The sequence below is a fragment of the Dendrobium catenatum genome, unplaced genomic scaffold, assembly GCF_001605985.2.
Source record: "Dendrobium catenatum unplaced genomic scaffold, ASM160598v2 original_scaffold_190442, whole genome shotgun sequence".
Lineage (NCBI taxonomy): Eukaryota > Viridiplantae > Streptophyta > Magnoliopsida > Asparagales > Orchidaceae > Dendrobium > Dendrobium catenatum.
In genome coordinates this window covers 12,869-33,925 of record NW_021508860.1, presented here as the reverse complement: position 1 = coordinate 33,925, position 21,057 = coordinate 12,869, and the positions used below count along the sequence as shown (strand labels likewise).

General features: G+C 41.1%; 1 protein-coding gene across 1 annotated transcript; it reads right to left on the bottom strand.

Moving 5' to 3' along the window:
* Positions 1 to 6,336: 6,336 nt before the first annotated feature.
* Positions 6,337 to 7,065, bottom strand: LOC110112406. Its single transcript, XM_020844620.1, has one exon. It carries the CDS (start codon positions 7,063 to 7,065, stop codon positions 6,337 to 6,339), a length of 729 nt encoding a protein of 242 aa, XP_020700279.1.
* Between the last annotated feature and the right edge of the window lie 13,992 nt (positions 7,066 to 21,057).

Genomic DNA, 21,057 nt, shown 5'->3' with positions numbered 1-21,057 from the left:
TAGTATATCTACTATTTTTATAATATATTAAAATATACTTAGAATTTTTAATTAAAAATGATTCTAAATTAAAGAGATTATTTTTCTAAAAATTTTGATATATAATATGTATTTTTTTATTTATATTTAATTTGTTATGATTTTTTGAAGAAAACTAGGTTAAAAACTGATTAAAATATATTTTAAAAGAAAAGGTGAAATCGGGTTGGCAGCGATCATCCACGTGGTGGCCCAGGATTGAATCGCAAGACTGCGGCAATCAAGTGGCGTCTCTATGTGGGCCACGCGACACCACGGGGAGGCTCCGCGGTTACGGCAATAATTGCCGTTATGATGGCGGCAATCAGCGGCGAATTCGACGCCACTAATCCATATCAGCGGAGCACGACATCCATTCGATCCTCTGCTGCTCAAATCAATGGCTCTGATAAAGCCACGCGGAGCGGAGATCCGCGCGGTCAATCCTATGGTTCGAACGAAACCGCATGATGACAAGTTCTCTGCCGTTGATCAAAGGATCAATGGCTGAGATCTCGCACTGGCGAGACTATGGAGAACCCGAGAGACGAAAATGTATTTTGTCTCATTTTCCCAAACGAGATGATCAAACTTGATGAAATTTTAGATCTGAGATCCACACACGAATAGCATTCTTGGGGGAAAATTTTTACGATCTAATATGCAGCGTATAAAAATCAATTTAGCTCTAAGTGTTATAGCTAGGGTTTAGGATTATACCGAAAATACTCGATGGATTTGAGAGATATCTGGCTTGTTGCACTTGTAAACTGTCCATGCTTCTAGTTGTAGAATAAACCACGAGCTCTCGTCGTCTAGATCGCATGCAAAATGAATTGGAAGTTTTAAGCTCTTGGGTTCGCTGCAATCTTGCCGCGACTCCGACCGCTTAGGTTCGGCTTGGGGAAGGTGGGAAAACTCTCCAAGGACTCCCACTTAAAATTTCAGAGCTTGAGGGGGCTTGGGAAGGGGGGGGGGGGTATAGCAAGAGCTAAAAGTCCCAAATAAAATCTAAATTATGATATTTAAAGAGTCTAACCCTATGGTCGATGGCTAAGATAGAATCCAGAGATGATTTGGACGAGATTTTGATTTCAAATCCAAAGGGAGGAGTTTAATGCAATAATTAGTCTTAAATGGGCCTTAATGGGTCAGTTTTGACCGATTAAGACTTGGGTTGACTAAGTCAAAGGTTGACTTGGTTAACCTAGTCCATTTGGGCCTAGGGAAGTGAGGGATTGAGCCATGAATGGGTTTGAATAAATCTGAATCAAATTTGGACTCTAATGAGTCTAAATGGGTCCAAATGACCCATTAAGGCTTGGATTGACCAAGTCAAAGTTTGACTTGGTCAATTTAGACTGTTTAGACCCATGGAATGATGGGGATGAGTCCAAGGAGGGTTTGAAATCAATTTGGAATTAAATTGAGCTCAAATAGGCTGAAGGGGTCAATCTGGGTCAACCCTGGTTGACCTGGTCAACCAGGTTGTCCCAGGACCTGGGTCTGGGCTCAGTAGACTTGGCTTGACTCCCTGGACCCATTGGGATGGGTCCTGGGGTCTAGCCTGGTCAAATTTGACCAGGTCAATTTTTTGACCTAGGTTTGGGCAAAATCAAGGTCAACAAATGGACCCCCAACAAGAGCGACAAACAACTAATGAACCGCTTGTGTTGGCATTGACCGACTATGCTAAAGAAAGGTAGAGTGAAGATCATGAGTGTAAGGATACCAAATAGGTGGAAGAAAGATAGAAAACCTTTCCTCTGGCCCTACCCTATAGTGAGGGCAGAGCCTAGAGGAGAGTGAAAAGAAGGAGTGCACAAGTAAGATATCACCAAAATGGTGAATAAGTACTGGGGTCCTCCCTCGGCCTTACCCTTCAACATGGGCAGAGCCAAGGAAAGGACCAAGTAAAGATCACTACAAGGGTGAAAAGAAGGTAAAGAAATTCTCCCCAAGCCTTGCCCTATAGTGAGGGCAGGGAAGAAGGAGAATCAAAAGTAAAGGTCACCACTAGTGCGATAAAGTAAGGGGGCTTTTTTCTCTGCCTTACCCTATGGCGAGGGTAGAGCTGAAAAGAGAACCAAAGGTAAAGTAGTAAAGTAGACCGACTATCTGCATGACCGTATCGAAACAGCATAATAGAAGGTGAAGGGGGCCCGTCTCCTCTTTCTCATCTCAGAACAGTGGATTGGGTTGACTGAATATTTGCCTAATCAAATCTAAACAACAAATAGAGAAGTCACGAAATATAGTGCCTGCCTGATCACAACAAGACACTCAAGAAAAAAGGTGGCGAGGAGTTCCTTCCAGGTGCTCTGTAAGGCCCTCTCCACCAAGTAAGTAAAACTAGCTACCTGCCTGATTGTATCAAAATAGCAGGTTAGAAGCTGAAAGGATCCCATCTCCTCCTGCTCATCTTAGAACAATGGATTGGGGTGACTCAATACTTATGCCTGACTTCAGCAAAAGTAAAGAAGACACAAAATGGAAGCCTGCCTAGTCTGTAATAGGACATCCGAAGTAAAGAGGTGTTGAGGAAGGCCCCCTAGGGACTCTGTCGGGCTCGCTCAACTAGGTATGTAAAACCAACTACAAGCCTGACTGTATCATGACAGCGGGGTAGAAGGTGAAAGGATCCCGCACTCCTGATCCTTTCAGAACAGTGGATTGGGGTGACCCACTACTTCTGCCTGACCTCAGCAAGAAGATTATGAGCCACGAAATGGAAGTGTGCTTAGTCTTTAGCAGGACATCCAAGGTAAAGGGGGTGTTGAGGACTGCCTCCCAGGGACTCTATCGGGCTCGCTCAACGGGTAAGTAAAACTAACTACCAATTTGACCTTATCTGGACAACGGGGTAGAAGGTGAAAAGATCCCGCCCCTCCTGACCCTTTCAGAACAGTGGATTGGGGTGACTCACTACTTCTGCCTGACCTCAGCAAGAAGCTCACGAGCCATGAAATGGAAGCCTGCTTAGTCTTTAACAGGACATCCAGGGTAAAGGGTTGGTAAGGAACACCTTCTAGGTTCTCTGACAAGGCTTCACTTTAACCGGTAAGTAAAACCAACTACCAGTTTGACCATATCTGGATAGCGGGGTAAAAGGTGAAAAGGATCCCGCTCCTCCTGCTCCTTTCAGAACAGTGGATTGGGGTGACCCACTACTTTTGTATGACCTCAACAAGAAGCTCATGAGCCACAAAATGGAAGCCTGCTTAGTCTTTAATAGGACATCCGGGGTAAAGAGAGGTGGTAAGGGACACCTTCCAGGTGCTTTGGCAAGGTTTCACTTTAACCAGTAAGTAAAACCAACTACCAGTCTGACCATATCTAGATAGCGGGGTAAAAGGTGAAAAGGATCCTGCTCCTCCTCATCCTTTCGGAATAGTGGATTGGGGTGATCCACTACTTCTGCCTGACCTCAGCAAGAAGCTCATGAGCTACAAAATGGAAGCCTTCTTAGTCTTTAACAAGACATCCGAGGTAAAGAGATGTGGTAAGGGACACCTTCCAGGTGCTCTGGCAAGGCTTCACTTTAACTAGGTAAGCTTTAACATTTGCTCGACCAGCTCGGCCTTGCAAATGAGAAAGAGCTCAATACCCACTCAGTCATTTCAACTGAGTGAATAAAAAGTTAGGCTATGATGCCTGCCTAATCACAATAGGACAATCAGAAGAAAGAAAAGAGTGGCGAAGAGTACCTATCAGGTGCTCTATCAGGCCCTCTCTACCAAGTAAGTAAGATTAACCATCTATCTGTTCATTTCAAACAGTAGGATATGAGGTAAAAATCACCTTAACATGATCTTGACACGGATCTATGTAGGGATGTGAGGCAGAAAGGAGTACGTAAATGGGATAATTTTAAGGGTAGAACCACATAGGGAACCCCTTCTAGTGCTTTGGGAATCACATGGTAGATGACAAATCGTCGTGGCCATGAGTATCCAAATGCTGTCAGCATCCCCTAGAGAACCCTAACCCTAGTCAAAAGCGAAGGAGGACATATGCATGATGTCTCTTAAGGAAGCTGGAAGAGATACATCTCTAGTAGAGTGCAAAAGGGGTAACCTCATTCCAACGGAGTAAAAGGAACTGAAGTAGCGAGGGGGTACCTCTGCTACAAAAAAAAATAGGCCTAAGCCTAGTAAAAATGACCATTAAGGAGGCTAAAATGGTAAACCCATATTAACTGATGGGGACCCTGTAAGAAGTGGAAATAATATCAAAACATCCAAAGGACCTCTCCAGTAGTTAGGAGTCGGGTCTCAATGGGGAAACAAGTGGTAAAAGACCTGGAAGAGTTGACTCTCTACTAGAAAATCAAAGCTCAAGTAAAAGGTGATGGTGGCATCTAAGGCATGTTGCTCCATATCACCAAGTAAGGGAAAAAGAACCAGAGTAGCGAGAGTGCTAGCGGGGGAGCACTCTCGCTACTACGGACAACAACTCTGAATAGGAGAAAGTCCATAGTGGTAACACCCACACAAACTAATGGGACCCTGTGAAAAGTGGAAGTGACCTCAACACATTCATAGGACTAATCTGGCAACTGAGCCTAGTGTATAAATAATAGGATAGGTCACAAAAATGATTAGGAGAACTGATCTCATGCTAGAAGATCAGAATTCTCGAGGTAGTGATGTTAACATCTAAGACCAGATATACTACATTACACCTAAGAAGACAACTCTAGGTAGTAAGGGGACACACTCACTATCTAAGAATAGTAATCATAAGTAAGATTGATAAAACATCATAAGGTTACGGTGGTAACACCTAACCTAATCGGGTAGGACCTTGTGGGGGGTAAAAGCAACAAAACCACATTCATAGGACTACTATAGCAGCTAAGAGTAGGCTACGAATGATGGAGTAGGTTGGTAAAAGAAACAAATGAGCTGATCTTCTATTAAAAGAAATCCAGACTCCTAAGGATGTGATGTTAATATCTGAGATAAGATGTACTACATCACAATCAAGAAACAACTCTGAGATGATAAGGGAGTACACCTGACGCATAGTACAATAATCATGAGTGAAATCCATGATCAGGAGAAGGTCAAAGTGGTAACACCTACCCTAATTAGGTAGGACCTTGTGTGAAGTGAAAGTAACACTACCACATTCATAGGACCACTCTAGCAGCTCAGAGCAGTGCATGAATGGGCGAGTAGGCTGCCAAAAAGGGCAGCAGGGGGTCAATCTTTTTTTAGAAAGATCTAAACTCAATGAAGAAGTGATGTTATCATCTAAGACTAGATGTACGACATCACAACAAAAAATAAATAAAATCATAAAGGGTCATAACCAAATGAGTGTAGACTCATCCTTGAGGCAACTATCAAAGTGCTTCAAAGGAGAAGAAAGAAGAACTTTGGGGAATTTATGCCCTTAGAGAGTTTTACCGGGTTCCTCCTCTGATAAGGGCAACAAGTTTTGCTCTACTAAGAGCTTTCCTCTTTTTATCACACACACACACACACACACACACACACACACACATATATATATATATATATATATATACATATAAAAGGGAGTGAACTATGAATGGTTTTGATATCCCAGACCATGTTCGCCACATAAACAAAATCGGGGAAAGAGATTACACAGGATATTGTAAAGAAGTAAACAATTAGTTTCGATAACCCAAACCACATTCAACTCACATGAATGAACTGGGGAGTACATAGTGAAATTTATGTATAACAAAAATCAAAATCAGGATGGAGGATCAACATTACTACTCTTGACTAGTATATGATGGCATGGATCTAATATCCTTTTTCCAGAAGAGTCCAAACTATTGTCTCTGACATCCATGATCACATCTAACTCATATGAATGGACTGGGGGATACATCTATCAGATCAAGACCGATAGGAAAAAGAGACTCAAATAGGGATAATAGATCTCTATCGCCACACCTGACCATCATAGGAGGGTGTGGACCCATTATCCTCTCCTAAAACTAGACTTGAATCACTGATTTTGATATCCTAGACCACACTTAGGGTGACAAGTGGAACTGGGGGACTAAGCCCTACAAAGGGGAGAACAAACAAAAATTTTATGCGATAGCACCAATGTCATTAGTGCGCACAGACAAAAGCATAAAACATCCTTATGACGTATTAGCATATCACCTTTAAGGATAACTTTATACTCTTCAAAGAAAATGTTGTGTGGTAGAGGACAAATCGTCATGGCCACACAAACTGCTGAAAAGTAAGAGGGATCCTTTTAGGAGCTACCTATACATAATGATATCTACAGGCGGTAGAGATGCTCCCCTGTGAAGTACTAGACTCAGGCATAGTACTTTTCCAAGTACTGCCCATTGATGACAGGCATGGGGTGAACGCCATTTGCATCAATACGTTGGTAGGCACCACCTTCATAAACTTGCTCTATAGTTAAGGGGCCTTCCCAAATAGGCTCAAACTTACCACTTTGGCGCCGATGCAAAATGATAGGCCTACGCAAAATAAGAACTAACTCTCTTACCCGAAAAGCATGGGGTCTAACAAGGTGCTTGTAGTGCCGGTCCATTCTAGCCTGGCATAGCTTAAGGCACTGATATGCTCGTAAGCGAAGCTCATCTAAACCATCAAGCTCTTCCAACCTTAATCGGGCAATATCTTCATCAGATAGATTATAGCTAACTACCACACGCAGTGAGGGGAGCTCGACCTCAAGTGGGAGGACTGCTTCAACCCCAAAAGCTGAAGCATATGGGGTGGATTGAGTAGGAGTACGGTAGGTAGTCATATATGCCCATAATACTTCAAATAACTTATCATGCAATTCTCTTTTATTTGCAATAAGTATTTTCCTTATCAGTTGCACAAGAGTCTTATTGAATGCCTTTATCAAGCCATTAGCTTTGGGATAATAAATCAAAGAGTATCGCCAGTTAATGTTATTGCGGCGGGAAAATCTGGCGATTTTGGTGCTTCTAAATGATGGGCCATTATCAAAGATTATACGGCACGGAACTCCAAAGAGATAAATAATGTTATCACGAAAGAACCGCATCACATCTTCTGATTTAGCTTCCTTAAGTGGGTCAGCTTTGGCCCATTTAGAGAAGTAATTAGTGGCAACTAAGATAAACCTATGACCCTTAGAAGAAGGAGGGTCTATAGGACCCACTACATCTGTGCCTCATCCCTCAAATGACCAAGAAGATATAGTAGGGTGCAACAGATTAGGGGGTTGGTGAATTACCGTGCCATGAATTTGGCACTAGTGGCACCTTTTAGCGTGCTCCATGCAATCGTGGATCATAGTCGGCTAGTAGTAGCCAAGACATTTAATTCTGCCTTTCATTTTAGGTCCAAATTAATGGGCACCACAAAGCCCTTCATGTTTTTCACTCATGACTCTACTAGCCTATTCTTTATTGAGGCATCTCAACCACATTTAGTCAAAAGAGAGTCGATACAAGGTTTCATTTACATAGGCGAACGATAGAGCTCTCTTTCTAATTTGAGTGGTGAGAGATCTATCATCTGAGAGCCTACCATGCTTTAAGTATTCTATGAAGGGCTCTCTACAATCTGACTCCTCATCAACAGCAAATACTATGAGGGTTTGATCGGGGGAAGACAAGTCTGCAGGGTACAGAGCTTGACGATACTAGACAATAATAGACATGGGGTTTCTAGTACGGTCAGTTAATTCTTTTGATAACTTGGCCAAGGCATATGCTTTTCCATTTTCAGATCTGGGGATCCTGGAAAAAGTTACTTCTACTATAAATCACATGAGCTCCATTACTTTATTATAATATGGAATGAGCTTAGGCTTAAGTACTTTGTAGACTCTAGCTACTTGATTTATTATTAGTTGGGAGTCTCAAAAGATTTTCACACGCATAATACTTATTTAAATGACCAAATCTAATCCCAAAATTAGAGCTTCGTACTCAGCTTCATTATTAGTATGAGGTTCTGATAGTCTACAGGAGTATCATAGAGTGTGACCTTAGGGGATATAAATATTAAGCCTAAACTTACCCTAAATGTAAGAGTTACATATGACTTTAAAGCTTTAATAGATGATGCCCCGTCAAATTAAAACTTCTAAGTAGGGGACTCCTGTTCATCCACACTCAAGATTAATTCATCAGGTAGAACATCATTGAGTGGGGATTTAGCGGGGATCAGGTGATTAGCCATAAAGTCAGCTAGAGCCTGTCTTTTGACGGCCCACTGAGGAAAAAAAGTGATATCAAATTGTAGTAGTATCATATACCATTGTACTAGACGACCTGAGAGGGTCGGACGGGTCATCAAGTACTACAATAGGTTGACTTGAGAGATCAAATTGATCTTATGTGATAGTATATAATGCCTAAGCTTTTGTATCGTAAAGATCAAGGCTAAACATTACTTTTCTATTGCTGGGTACTTAATCTCTGTAGGTATTAATTGCCTACTGAGGTAGTACAAGGCATTCACCTTGCCTTCCTCATTCTCTTGAGTCAATAATGCACTTAAGGACTCGTACAGGGCTGTAGTGTAGATAATTAATGACCTACTTGGGATAGGTGCAGCTAAAACAGGGGGTTCATCAGGTAGCGCTTTATACTCTCAAAGGCCTCATGACAACTCTCATCTCAGTGGAATTGGGTATCCTTCTTCACTAGGGAAGAGAAAGGATGATACCTACCAGAAAGATTGGAGATAAATCTCCGCAAGAAAGCAAGTTTACCCTGAAAGGACCTCAATTTGGTAAGACTTTTACGAGGTTTTAAATCTACTATGGCTTTAATCATAAAAGGGTCTATCTCAATGCCACAGTAGCAAACTATAAATCCTAAGAATTTTTCTGCACTAACTCCAAATGCACATTTTAAAGGATTCATCTTTAAATCAAATTTGCGTAGGCATTCAATAATGATTCATAGATCTTGAAGGTGATCTCCACGGACATTGCTTTTGACTACCAAATCATTTACAAAGCATTCAACTTGCTCGTGTATCATCTCATCGAAGATGATAGTTATAGCATGTTGATAGGTGGCCCTGACATTCTTGTGACAGAAGTGCATCGTCTTGTAATAAAATACACTTATAGGTGTTCGAAATACAATAAACTTCTTATCCCCAGAGTTCATCTTTATTTGATTGTAGCCAGATGAACCATCCATGAATGAGAATATGCTATATTCACCATAAGCTCGGGGATAATTAGAGGGAAATCATCCTTTGGGCATGCCTTATTCAAATCATGGAAGTCGATATAGACACGAATCTGTCCACTCTTCTTTCAGACTAGAATAATATTGGCAAGCCAAGTAGGGTACTTCTCTTCCCTAATGAAACCTGCTTCTATAAGCTTCTTGGTTTCAGCGATCATCTATTATTTTATCTCTAACCTTATCCTATGAGGTGCTTGTTTAATAGGGACTGCATCAGGTTTAATGGCCAACTTATGCACTGCTACTTCTAGATTTAGACTGGGCATCTAAGTGTAGTTTCAGGCAAAATAGTCTCTAAACTCTGACAACAACTTAATATATTCTTGAGCCTCTAAATCAGATAATAGGGCACTATGAAAGATAGGCCTAGGATCCGACTCAGTGCCTAAGTTTACCTCACATAGTTCGTCCATGGAAGGAGTGATGCTATCTTTAAACTCTTATGGAGCATCGAGTATTCTATCTTCATCACTATCTGGGTCTTCTTCGTCGGTAAGAAAAACAACCAGATAAGCATAGGAAACAAAACGAATGTTGGCATTATCAGAATGATTTAATCCCATACAACCTACACCTCCTATACATTGAGGGAAATTAGTCCGCCAAACTCGGGCTTACTATAGAGCTTGTTCGTCGGGCCAAGTGGAACGAATGAGACCCCGCTTAACAAAACTTTCTATAGTAGATGAAAAGTAACAAGGGGCACTCTTGAACTCTATATCCATAGCAGTCTCCTCTGAATCCTGGCTCGCAGGACCCAGTGGGGCATCTATACTACAGGGTACAAAGGGATACTCAAATTGTATCGGCCAAACATCTCGTACAATTGAGGTATATAATTCTCGCTATTCCATATTGTACTATCGTCATCAACAAGGGGAGCATCCTAAGATCTTTGACTGGAATCCTTAACTCCTATCCTACATATCTGATGGGGAGAAGGTTATTCATTAGTGGTCTAATGTCGAAAGTCCTTTTCCTTATCCGAGCTACAATCAACAACTAATCCATTTTCAGGTATCAAATTGCTACTAAAGGTAGGCCGTGAATCATAACCAGCAGAATATAGAGATGATAAAGCGAGTGGATGATTAAGGATATCAATCACTTCATCATCTGAGGAGTCAAACTCTACAATCAAAGAAGAACTGTAAAGGTGTGGGGGAGGAGGTGTACGAGTGTCATAATTCTATGTCTCACGGATTAAAACTCTACCTCTACCTCTACCTCTACCTCCCCTACCTCTACTAGGGGTAACATCGTGCCTCACTACAAATTGAGAAGGATCTATTTCAGAATGTGCAGTGGAAACACCTGGCTCAATATTAACTTGTGATGGACCCTATTATAGCAATTATATAGGACCCTATGCAGGTGACTACGTAGGACCTTATACAACACTAGAGGGTGTCACTAGCGACTGAGTAGGTAGAGATTTATGAGTCTTCCGAGAAACATAGTACTTGGTATCATCGTAAATAGAGACCTCATGCACGAAAAAAGATTGGGTATCTCCAGGAATGGTATACTCGGTATCATTCCTCATAAACTTCATTTATTGGTGTAGGGTAGAGGGCACCGTTCCATACTCATGGATCCAAGGCCTTCCTAAGAGAGCCCTGTATGAAGTATCAGCCTTGATTATATAAAACTTTACCTTAGTTAGGAAATTTCTAAAATTCAAAGGTAGGGTGATAGACCCTAGAGCTCGCTGGCCATGGTCATTGGAGCCCTTCAACATAATATTATCAAAGGTGAGCTTCAAATGACCTAGGGAGAGGGCCTTTAAAGTTTTATATGTTAGGATATTTACTGAAGCCCCTTGGTCAATGAGGACCTTGTTCAACTCATAACCGTTTACTTCAGCAGTGACATATAAGAGACGATGGTGCTTAGTATCCCTAAAAGAAGATCATGACTAGAAAAGGTAATGAATGGCATCTCTTTTAAATGGCATGCAACACTAACAGAATCAGAAGCAAAGAAAGCTTGATGGGGCTTTAGCTCAAGCAGAGCTTTCACCAGTGTCTCTCTCAAGTCAGGAGACATCATCAGAGCGTCATAGACGCTAAGAAGGGAAGGAATATTTCTTTAATGAGCCTGTACATTATAATTGACCTCCAGCTGAGGGCGTCTCCCTTTCTCCTTAGACTGCTCTTGGGAGGAAGGGATAGGATCATCCCTGCTGGGTAAAAATGTTCTTATCTTTTTCTTTTGTATTTTTAGCCATCCGAGGGGAAATGACCTTCCCTGAATGCAAATACACTTCATGTATTGAGTCATCCTCAACAGGAGATTCCTTTTGTTCAGTGGTGGTGGCTTGTGTTAGCTCTAAGGAAAATGGCTGGAGTGGGTTCTCGGATTCATCTTCTGAATCCATATAACATCCACCCTCTGAAATTATAAAGATAGGTTCATCTTTATACTCATACTCGGACTCTTCACCAGAATCATTCACATATAAAGTATTAGAAAAGAGAGTGCTAAAAGGAGCAGAAATACTAGAAATAGAAGTAAAAGCAGTAGGAAAAGAACACCAGAAATAGCCAGAATCACCTTCTTCTATTATTTCTTCATCAAATGAAGGGAGAACAAAGTCCTTCAGTGTAAGTGCTGGAAGAAACCCTATCTTCCCCTCTGAGGTTACAACATACTTTTCTCTTTCATATATTTTTGTAGTACATAAAGTAGAAGAATAAGAAATGTGCTCATCTGGCAGTACAATAGAAGAAGAAGAAGGGGGGAGTACTAGCATAGTAATTGAAGTGGCAATTGTCGACTTGGCCTGGGGTGGCCTCCTCTCAATTACCTCTAAACTTTGAACTGCATGGTCGATTATCTTCCTGTCTTCTTGGAGAGTACTAACTGCCACTCTCCCTCAAAAACTTCAGGGTGATCTGCTACTACTGCCCTGGCTGTAACTCTGACTGTTACTGTGGTTAGAACTATGGCTGGGACTGGAGACCATTTGAACTGTCTGAGTGGCCTTGCCCTTGGGCTGCTCCAAATCACTATCCGAGAGGTATATCTGTTCGGTGTCCATCAACATCTCAACTCTATCCTTATACACATAACAGTCCTCTAACACGTTCCTAATATGTATGTGGTAAGGACAGTAGAGTGGGTGGTCTGTTTGTCCCTCCTCCTCCACTCTATTGTTATTGGGGAATGTCCAAATGTTCTTCTTAGTAAGGAATTTGAATATTTTTCTAATACTTTCCCTTTTGAAATGATATTCCTTACTAAACTTCTCCTGTAGGTACTGCTGACTCTCTGGAGTCCTACGGGAGATCTTAGGCTGTACTACTGGCTGACCAGAGGAGTGTGACTGCTGCCGCTGCTGTGGTACTGAACTGATTAAGTGCCTCTTACCCTTATCTGATGATCCATAGGTACTATGTACCTTCCCTCTCTTAAGTGGAGGTGCCCCTGAAGACTCCTGCCGCTGTGGTCTGCGTGAAGGTTGACTCTCAACCTTAGGAGGGACTGTATCAGGTATGCTGTCCTGCAAATTAGTGACCTTGGTCAACAACTTCTGAAAGGTTCGAATGGTGAAACCCTTCAGATATGGAGTGGTGGGACCATCTACGTTCTGTAGTAAAGTCTCAACTGTGTGCTTCTCCTATAATTTTGGCTCATACTGCAAACTGAGGTTTCTCCATCTAACTATATAATCTAGGAGAGTCTCTCTAGGGTGCTGTCTAGTGACCACTAACTCTTCTACATTGACCTGGTGCTCTGTACTGACAAACCTCTGTATGAACAACTGCTCTAGCTTTGCAAAGGTCTGGACTAAGTCATTAGGGAGGTCGACGTACCAAGTAAATGCTACCCCCAATAAGCTGCTGACAAATAATCTTAACATTAAAGCGTCATTCCCTCCTATATTGCAATATATAGCTCGGTACTAAGCCACATGCTGCCTCGGGTTCCCAAGCCCATCAAATACTCTAAACCTAGGAGGGATAAAATTAGGGGGTAAGACTCCTGCTCATACTCTACTGGGTAAGGATGCCTTCTACTAACTGCCTCTTAAGCCTTCCTGGAGGAAATCACCTGCTCTACCTTCTAGGCTATCAAATCCTGAATTTGACTTACTGACAACTGAGCTGGCTGACTCTAACCTTGAGTAGTATAAGTAGGCACTGGGGGTGGTGCTGGGACTGCTCTCTAGACCCTATTCACTCCTACGGGGTCTAGCGCAATAGGTGGTATTAATGACTAGTCTCTAGAAGTACTTTTAGTGGCTACACCTATAATCTAGGGCATCGCCACCAATGTTGTCAACTGTGTAGTCATAGCCACCATGGCTCTGGCCATCTCTTCCATCTGTGCCTGAATGTTCAGAACTATAGCATTTGTATCCACTGACTTGGGAGATCCACCCACCTCGGGTTCTCCCTACTCATCCTGGTCCTCGGGCTTTATCTGCTCATCTGAGTGACCTTGACAGGTGATCACACAGATTCGATGCAGAGGTAAATCCTCATCGGACTCATCTACTAGTGTATCATCATCCTCTAAGAAAGATCACCGAAATGCCTTTAAGTAGGGATTCATAGGAGAGGTGATCTTATGAGGGTTGGGAGCCGGCACTGTCTCATCCCGCTCTAGTAATCCATCAGGGGTAAATACTAAATCATCATCACAAGACATCAGAACCTTCTCAGACCCTGAAGGAGCTATAATATGTATCTGATGAACTGTGTCCACTGATTTCTCAGTCTCTGCCAATGGTACTGTCTCATCTGGCTAAACTTGGTTGACAGGGGTGCTCGTTTGTTGGAGTCTCCAAACCCACCTCTTGTAGTGGGGATCTGTACTGCTAACTGGCTCCTGAGGGGTTACCACTGTTGATCTGATCTAGGGCCGAGCAGGCTCCCACTACAGTCTCTATCCTCGGTGAGGTGGGCGTCATCCTACAGCAGGAGTAACTATTGGCAGTCTAATAATTGGAACTGCCTTTGCTGACTGCTGGGGTGTTTGTCCTCTCTGCCAACTATACAGTTTCATCATTGTCTATCTTCGCAACTAAAAAGTATTGTGAGAGATCTATCAGAGAAACCTCTCTCGACTAACAGGCCCTCTGCCACGTGCTAGGCGGACGATGTTTTGAATCCTCTGAGTGAGGGCTCGAACACCAGCATCACTGGGGATCTTAGCCCGGGATAAAGTAGTAGTGATAGGAGGAGCCACCGTAATGCAAGCAACGTCCTCCTCATCTCCACTATGTGTTAGTGGAGAGAAGCGTTCTCCCTGGATAGCCTCTATCTTTGGAGATACCATAAAATCCAGGGTGGCCACAACTATAACTCGTCATGGTCTCCACTGCCTGGGAGCCACTGTCCTTTGAACTAGCTCCTCGTGAGCTGTCGCCTCAGCCATCTGTTGTCTCTCTAACTCTAACGCAGCTAAACGAAGCGTCCTATTTCTATTGCTCCTGGCCCTTCTCCCAAGGCTGGAGATGGAGGAAGATAGAATATATGAACCCACTATTTGGGTGGCAGAGTGAACAAGGACAACGAAAAGAGTCGAGGTCTGCCTGGCGCTCTCAAGGTGAGAGAGGCGAGCAAAAATAGAAACCCGACCAGAAGTGAGTGAAGGCACCTCAGTATGGGCACCCCTCTTTCTAGTGGAAGTCAGAGGGGGAACCCAAACTCGAGGTAATTTTGTTGGAACAGCAGGAGTAACAACAACAACAACAGGCTGCCCACGCATAGGGGCCCGAGCAAACTGTGTGCAGCAGGAGCGGTAGGCACTGATATCCTAATTATAGGATGAATTGAGGGAACTGGAAGTTGACTAGGCTCTGGTCACCTAGCCACATGGAGCACTGCCTATAAAAGTATAGGAATAGAACAAGCAGGTGCTCAGGCTATCTGCCGAGCTGCTTGATGTCTAAAGGGGTGCATGGCTACACGTCCTCTCCTCGGGGAGGAGAGAATGCAGCAGCATCGGTCGGGGTGGGTCCGTCGAGAGTGATAAATGCCGAGTCTGTGAAGGAACCAAAAGTGATCCCTCCAATGGTTGGACTGGTAAGTAGGGACTCAGGATGATCACCCTTGCGTCCGAACTAAAATTAAAAGTCATGGAAGGAACAAAGGAGGACATGACACTGCTGCCAAGAAAAGAAATACAAGAATTAAAATTAGTTATTAAAGATTTAAATCAGAAGAGTGGAGTAAGATAGATAAGGGACAGAATAGCCTGCAAGGCTGGAAAGAAATAGAGTAGGGAAAAAACCTAGCTAAGAGAAATGAACCCTAACTAAGGAAATACCATAAATAAGAGTGGGATGGGCCTAATATGTAATATCAAAAATTTGCTCCAGGATCGTCCAGGACGATCTGGATCGTCCTGGGATGATCAGTGGAAATTCTGCTCCAGAATGTGCCCAGTTTTGCTCCAGGTGATTTTCTGTACATATCGTCCAGGCCGATTTGGACATCGTCCTGGACGATTGGCACTGTAGAAAATATCGGCCTACGAATAGTTCTTGGAACCGTCCAGGACGATCCAAAATGGTCTGATCGTCCTGGGACGATTTGGCGATCGGCCGGGCCGATCTGTGTATTATAAAGTTGATTTCAGTCGTTTTGAAGAGAGAGAAAAATCAAAAATAAAAACGAAAATATCTTTTTGAGGAGAGAGAGAGTCGAGGTAGATTTTGGAAAAGTTGATTTTCGGGCGACGCGGAGCTGTTTTCGTCCGAAGAGACTGTTCAGAATATTGCTGTACGCAAGGTAAGGCACATTCCGCCTTTCTCAATTTTCAGAACCGTCGAGTTTGGCGGTATTTTCTGTCCGGATTTCATTTCCGTTACTGTTTTTCGTCCGTATCTTTTTATTGGTTCAGTTTTTACCGCGTAACTTTCTGTATATTGTTGACGTGCCGAGTGTGCACATTTTGGTTATTTTCCGAAGATTTTTGTCCGGGTATTTTGGATTCGGCAGAATTTTTCGTAGACTACATTTTTCTGTAAAATTATAAATTGTCTGTGCAGTAGAATAAATGTTCTGGAATGTGATTATCTATATTCTGTGCGAATTTGGAGAAATTTTATTTGCAGATTTGATCTGATTCTGATTTCCGTATCTGTTCTGTAAGCAAATTAAATTCTGATACGATATGATCTGAAATTCTGATTTCTGCTTCTGTTGATGTGATATGTCTGATTCTGTTATGTATTACGACTTCTATTTCTGTACAATTCTGTTCTGATATTATCTGAATTTCTGATTTCTATACGATTTCTGACTCTGTTGATTTAATCCGTTCTGATTCTGATGTGTACAATTTCTGATTCTGATGTGATCTGTTCGTATCTGTTCTGATTTGTTCTGTTTCGTTCTGATATGTCCGATTTGATATCTGTACGATTCTGTTCCGATTTCTGATCTGATTTCTGTCTGATGAGTTTGGTTTTGGATTCTGAGAATTTTGATTGGAGGTTTGTTGCTTTGCTGAGCTATTGAGCTCACTCTTGTTTTCTGGTGGTTTTCAGGTTCTGGGAAAGGGAAGGAAGTCCAGGAATAGATTCAGAGTCTGATCAGTATAGGTATTTGTTTGTACCTTTTGATTTTTGTACAGTCATGACTTTTCTGTTCTGTCTTTCTTTCTGTTCAAAAGCCATGTACTGTATTTGTAGATGATTGTTTTGAGGAAAAGAAAAATATAGATATTTTGTTCCGCTACATTTGGTGACTTATAGTAGCTCTGTTGTTCTGTGTTTGTGTGTTGTTTTGAGTTAATTATTTGGAAGATTCAGTTCAGTAACCAAACTCCAAAGCCAGATCCTGGATAAAAGGTTTTGTCGCGGCCCGGTGCGAGCGGGGTCCGTCCCGGATCGGGTCGGGTCGTGACATAATCTAAGGAGTACCTATCCCAGACTGAACACAAAAAAGGATAATATAGAATCCAAAGATGGAGAGAAAAACTTATCCCACTATGGTCGCCAGAAACCTGTGGACCTCCGAAAGGGCACCGCTCGTGGGGTTCGAATGCAAAGGGTACGGCCGCACTATCCCGTAGGACAAAATAATCGCATGCCTTTCTTCACTCGACACGAACAGGTCAATAGAAGGGAAGATTAGGCCATGCATACGACTAACCATTGAGGATAGAGGCTCTCACCAATACACCCTGATGGGTAGTAATATACATGACTTGATCATAGTAACGGGTTTCCCCCACTCGATATAACAGCTTGGATGGGGTTTATTAGATGTGGGGAAAAATTTTCCATGGGCGCAAGCCCCCGTGGTTAATTACATCCTAAGCCAGAGCCTGAGAAGACTCTCAAGTAAGGATCATACATTATCCCATCCTAAGAATGGGATTGGCACAAGGGTATAGACTAAGAAGTCCTACTCAAAAGTGAAGAAAGGTCCCAAAGGGCTAAATCGACATGCATGGTTCACACCAGCATTCGGAGGATCTATGGTACTGAGGAGAAACTGGAGAAAATATAAGTGATGCAATCGACACATATGTGAGAGAAACGATGGAGGTGACATCATCCTGTGACGTAGATAAGTAGGATTTATTATCACTGAAAGGAAGGGATCTACCCACTATTTAGGCATACTACGAGACCGAGTGTAGTAGCCTCGAATCCTAAATTTAGGTTAAGTTTAGTGTTCTACACACACTAACACTCGTGTCTTATCTAATGTAATGTAAAACCTGGACTTACCCTGGCCTGGATTGGGGATCCAGCTAACCACCTAATCGCTTTAAAACCATACTATCAAGTCAATTATGAGAGATGGGTGGGTGGTACAATTCTTTGGAAATTAGACCGACATCTAGAGAGTTTCCTAATTGGTCATGAACATATGTTGGTAGATACTCCTAACTAATGTAATTAAAATTTTATTAAATTAGTTACTAATGTAATGCATGCTGGTTGAAAGGTCTAAAACAAGTATGCATTGGATTTTAAAAATATGCTTAATATAAAATAATTTTTAGAAGGAGACTAGACTTCCCGAAGTCCGGCACTTCATCCTCTTAGGCCAGATTATCTGGACTCTAACCGCAGGCGGGGAAGTGTCTCATAATAAGGAGGGAGATGCATTAATATGCATGCGACCCCGGACGGTTCTGACCATTTCCTAGATTCGTTAAGTTTCTGTTATTTAAACTTAAAATTTGAGTTATTAGTTATGAGTAGAAAAAAATTTTATTGTCCTTGGAAGAGCCTAACGAGTATCCAGTCTAAAATAAAAGCGGTATGCAATCGCTTACAAACTAAGAAAAAATAGGCAACCATAGAGGCACACGGCATAAATGAAGCATTTCAATATAAATAAACTAATAAATTAAATGTCCATAGGCCAACTTCCCTTATTACAACCCAGGGTATGCAGAAAGTAAAGTGGCCGAGAACCATTGCTAATAACCCGGATTTCAAAGCCTATGACAGACGCAAATGAATTTGAGTGGGATATTGGTCTTTAAGTCTTCAGCTCTTCAGTCTTCTTCTCCATGGACTTCTTGGATCTCTCCACCTTAGATCCCTCCTCCGTGGACTCCTTGAAAATCTCCTCCTTGGACTCCTTAGATCCGTCGTGGCTTGAATATCCAAATGAAGAGATAATTCCTCCTAGCAGGGGGTATTGCCTTTTCTCTTTAGATATCTAAAGCCATCCAACTTGTTCTTCTAAATGAAAGAAGACTCTCCCCTATGAGGATGCCTTCATCTTTTGGAATTCGAGTTAGATAAGAATATCCAAACTCAAATGTCAATTTGATAACTCTTAACAATTTATTACAAATATTATATCAAATAAAAAAGTAGTAAATTCTAAAGTCCCTGCAAGGTTATCCTAATAAAAATCATCCCAAGCATTTATTATATCATCACATGCAGTTATATAAAAATAAATGCACATCACATACAAACTTGACCATGCTCTTAATGATGAGGGCTAAGCAGTCCACTTATAGCACATGTAGAAGTTATAGCTTAATGATTTTAATTAGCCCTCATTTTATTAGGGGGCTGAGCAAGCACCTGTATAAAATAATATTAGAAATCATGACAGTGCCCCCCATTTTAGCATAGCAAGAGAATGACCACATACAAGAAAAATAATATATATATCATTCCTAACTTAGGGGTACATCTAATGCATATCAACTCAGTCTACAGAGTGTTGGGAAAATAAGCAAATACATCGAGTATTCATCACAGCATGTAGAGAAATCATCGAAAAGCTCTAGCACACAGCAGAAAAAGTAAACACCAGCCTAGCCTAAGTCTAGAAGTGGTTCCTTAGCAAATAATTCTATGTGTGTGCATGACTGGTGTGGCTTGGATATATCCTAAATTGGACAGTTAGTTAAAGTTGCCTAAGTTTTAGGTTTGTTGAAGGCCAAAAAAGGAAATTTTATTTAAACTTCAAATATTAGTGAATTAGAATCTATTTCAATTAATTTAGTTTATTGATCAGTTTTAAAAGCTTAGGGTAGTGATATTTGAAGTTCAAATTATATTAGTTGATTTTGGAATGTCTCGAGTCCTCCTATATACTAGGATGAGGGGGTCAAAAAGGTCACTATAGGAAATAGGTTAGGTTTAGGATTCCTAACATTTTAGAGAAATACTAGACCATAGGATGAGTAGTTAGATAGGTAGTCTGCTTGACTTGGAGTCTCCTATGCAAAGTTATGAATTTTTTAAGTTTCAGGCCTTAGACTATAGGCTGAGGGTTGACCAGAAAGTTGACTTTCTAATTTAAGTTAGTTTTTGGAATCCTAATATTTTTAATAAATACTAGACCCTAATTGGAGTCTAATTCAAGTGAGGTTGCTTAATTTGGAATTTTCTACAATTAGTTGTGAATTTCTAAGATCGGGTATTTAAGAAAATTATCTAAATTATCTAGTTAAGGATTGATTTTATGGTTTTGATCTAAATCAGCTCCAAACTGATTGGAATCACGCCAAAATATCTGGAATAACCTGAGAATATGATCCCAAATGTTTAGGTAAAATGTGAAATTTTTTTAATAATTTTTAATGATTTATTAGGGGCAAAACGACACTTTTCACCTAAGGTTAAATTAAGGGTCAACCTAAAGTCAAACTAAGGAGACCTACTTATCTAAGTTTAAGCTCTAAATTATAAAGAGTTTGAGCTATTGTAGGTAGTATTTTGACATAAAATTGAATTACTGTAATTTTTAGAAGGCTAACGGGCCCTATTTAACAGGTAAGTTAGGGTTGGTTAATTAAGTTGTCTAAAGAGCCCTAAAAATTCCTAGAAAATTCTAAAAAAAATTATGATGTCACTAAGTTTAAATATTAAAGTTTTCATATCAATCAGTGATCTATCCTAGCCCCTAGAAAATTTCTAAGTTTACCAGATGGGTCTTTAATTATGTTCCTTAGGATGTCGCTACGTTGTAAGGGTTTAAAATAAAGTTTTACACTAACCCTCAAGGTAAAAATGCATGGTAACACACAAAAACAGTAAACACACCATGTCTTTAGATCTAAGAGAACCTAAACTAGGTGGTGATGCATCCTACACATGCAAATTACGATACAAGAAGAGTAAATACATCTAAGGAAGGGATTAGTGAATGATTGGATCTCAATCACACACTAATCCACTCTCCCATGATTGTTCTTCATATTATTGATCCATTTTTAAAATTTCATGTAGTGGGTCTCTCAAAATTAGAAGATTTAATTTATATAAGTAATTTTAAAATAGTTTTAAAATACTTATAAAAATATATATAATTTTAAAAATTAATGTAATTGACAGAAAATCTATTTATAATACATAACTATAGGGAGACCCATTGCCC

What these genes read in the sequence shown, in the direction of transcription:
- LOC110112406 (XM_020844620.1), bottom strand. Translation starts at nt 7,065, where the DNA reads ATGCGGTTCTTTCGTGATAACATTATTTATCTCTTTGGAGTTCCGTGC.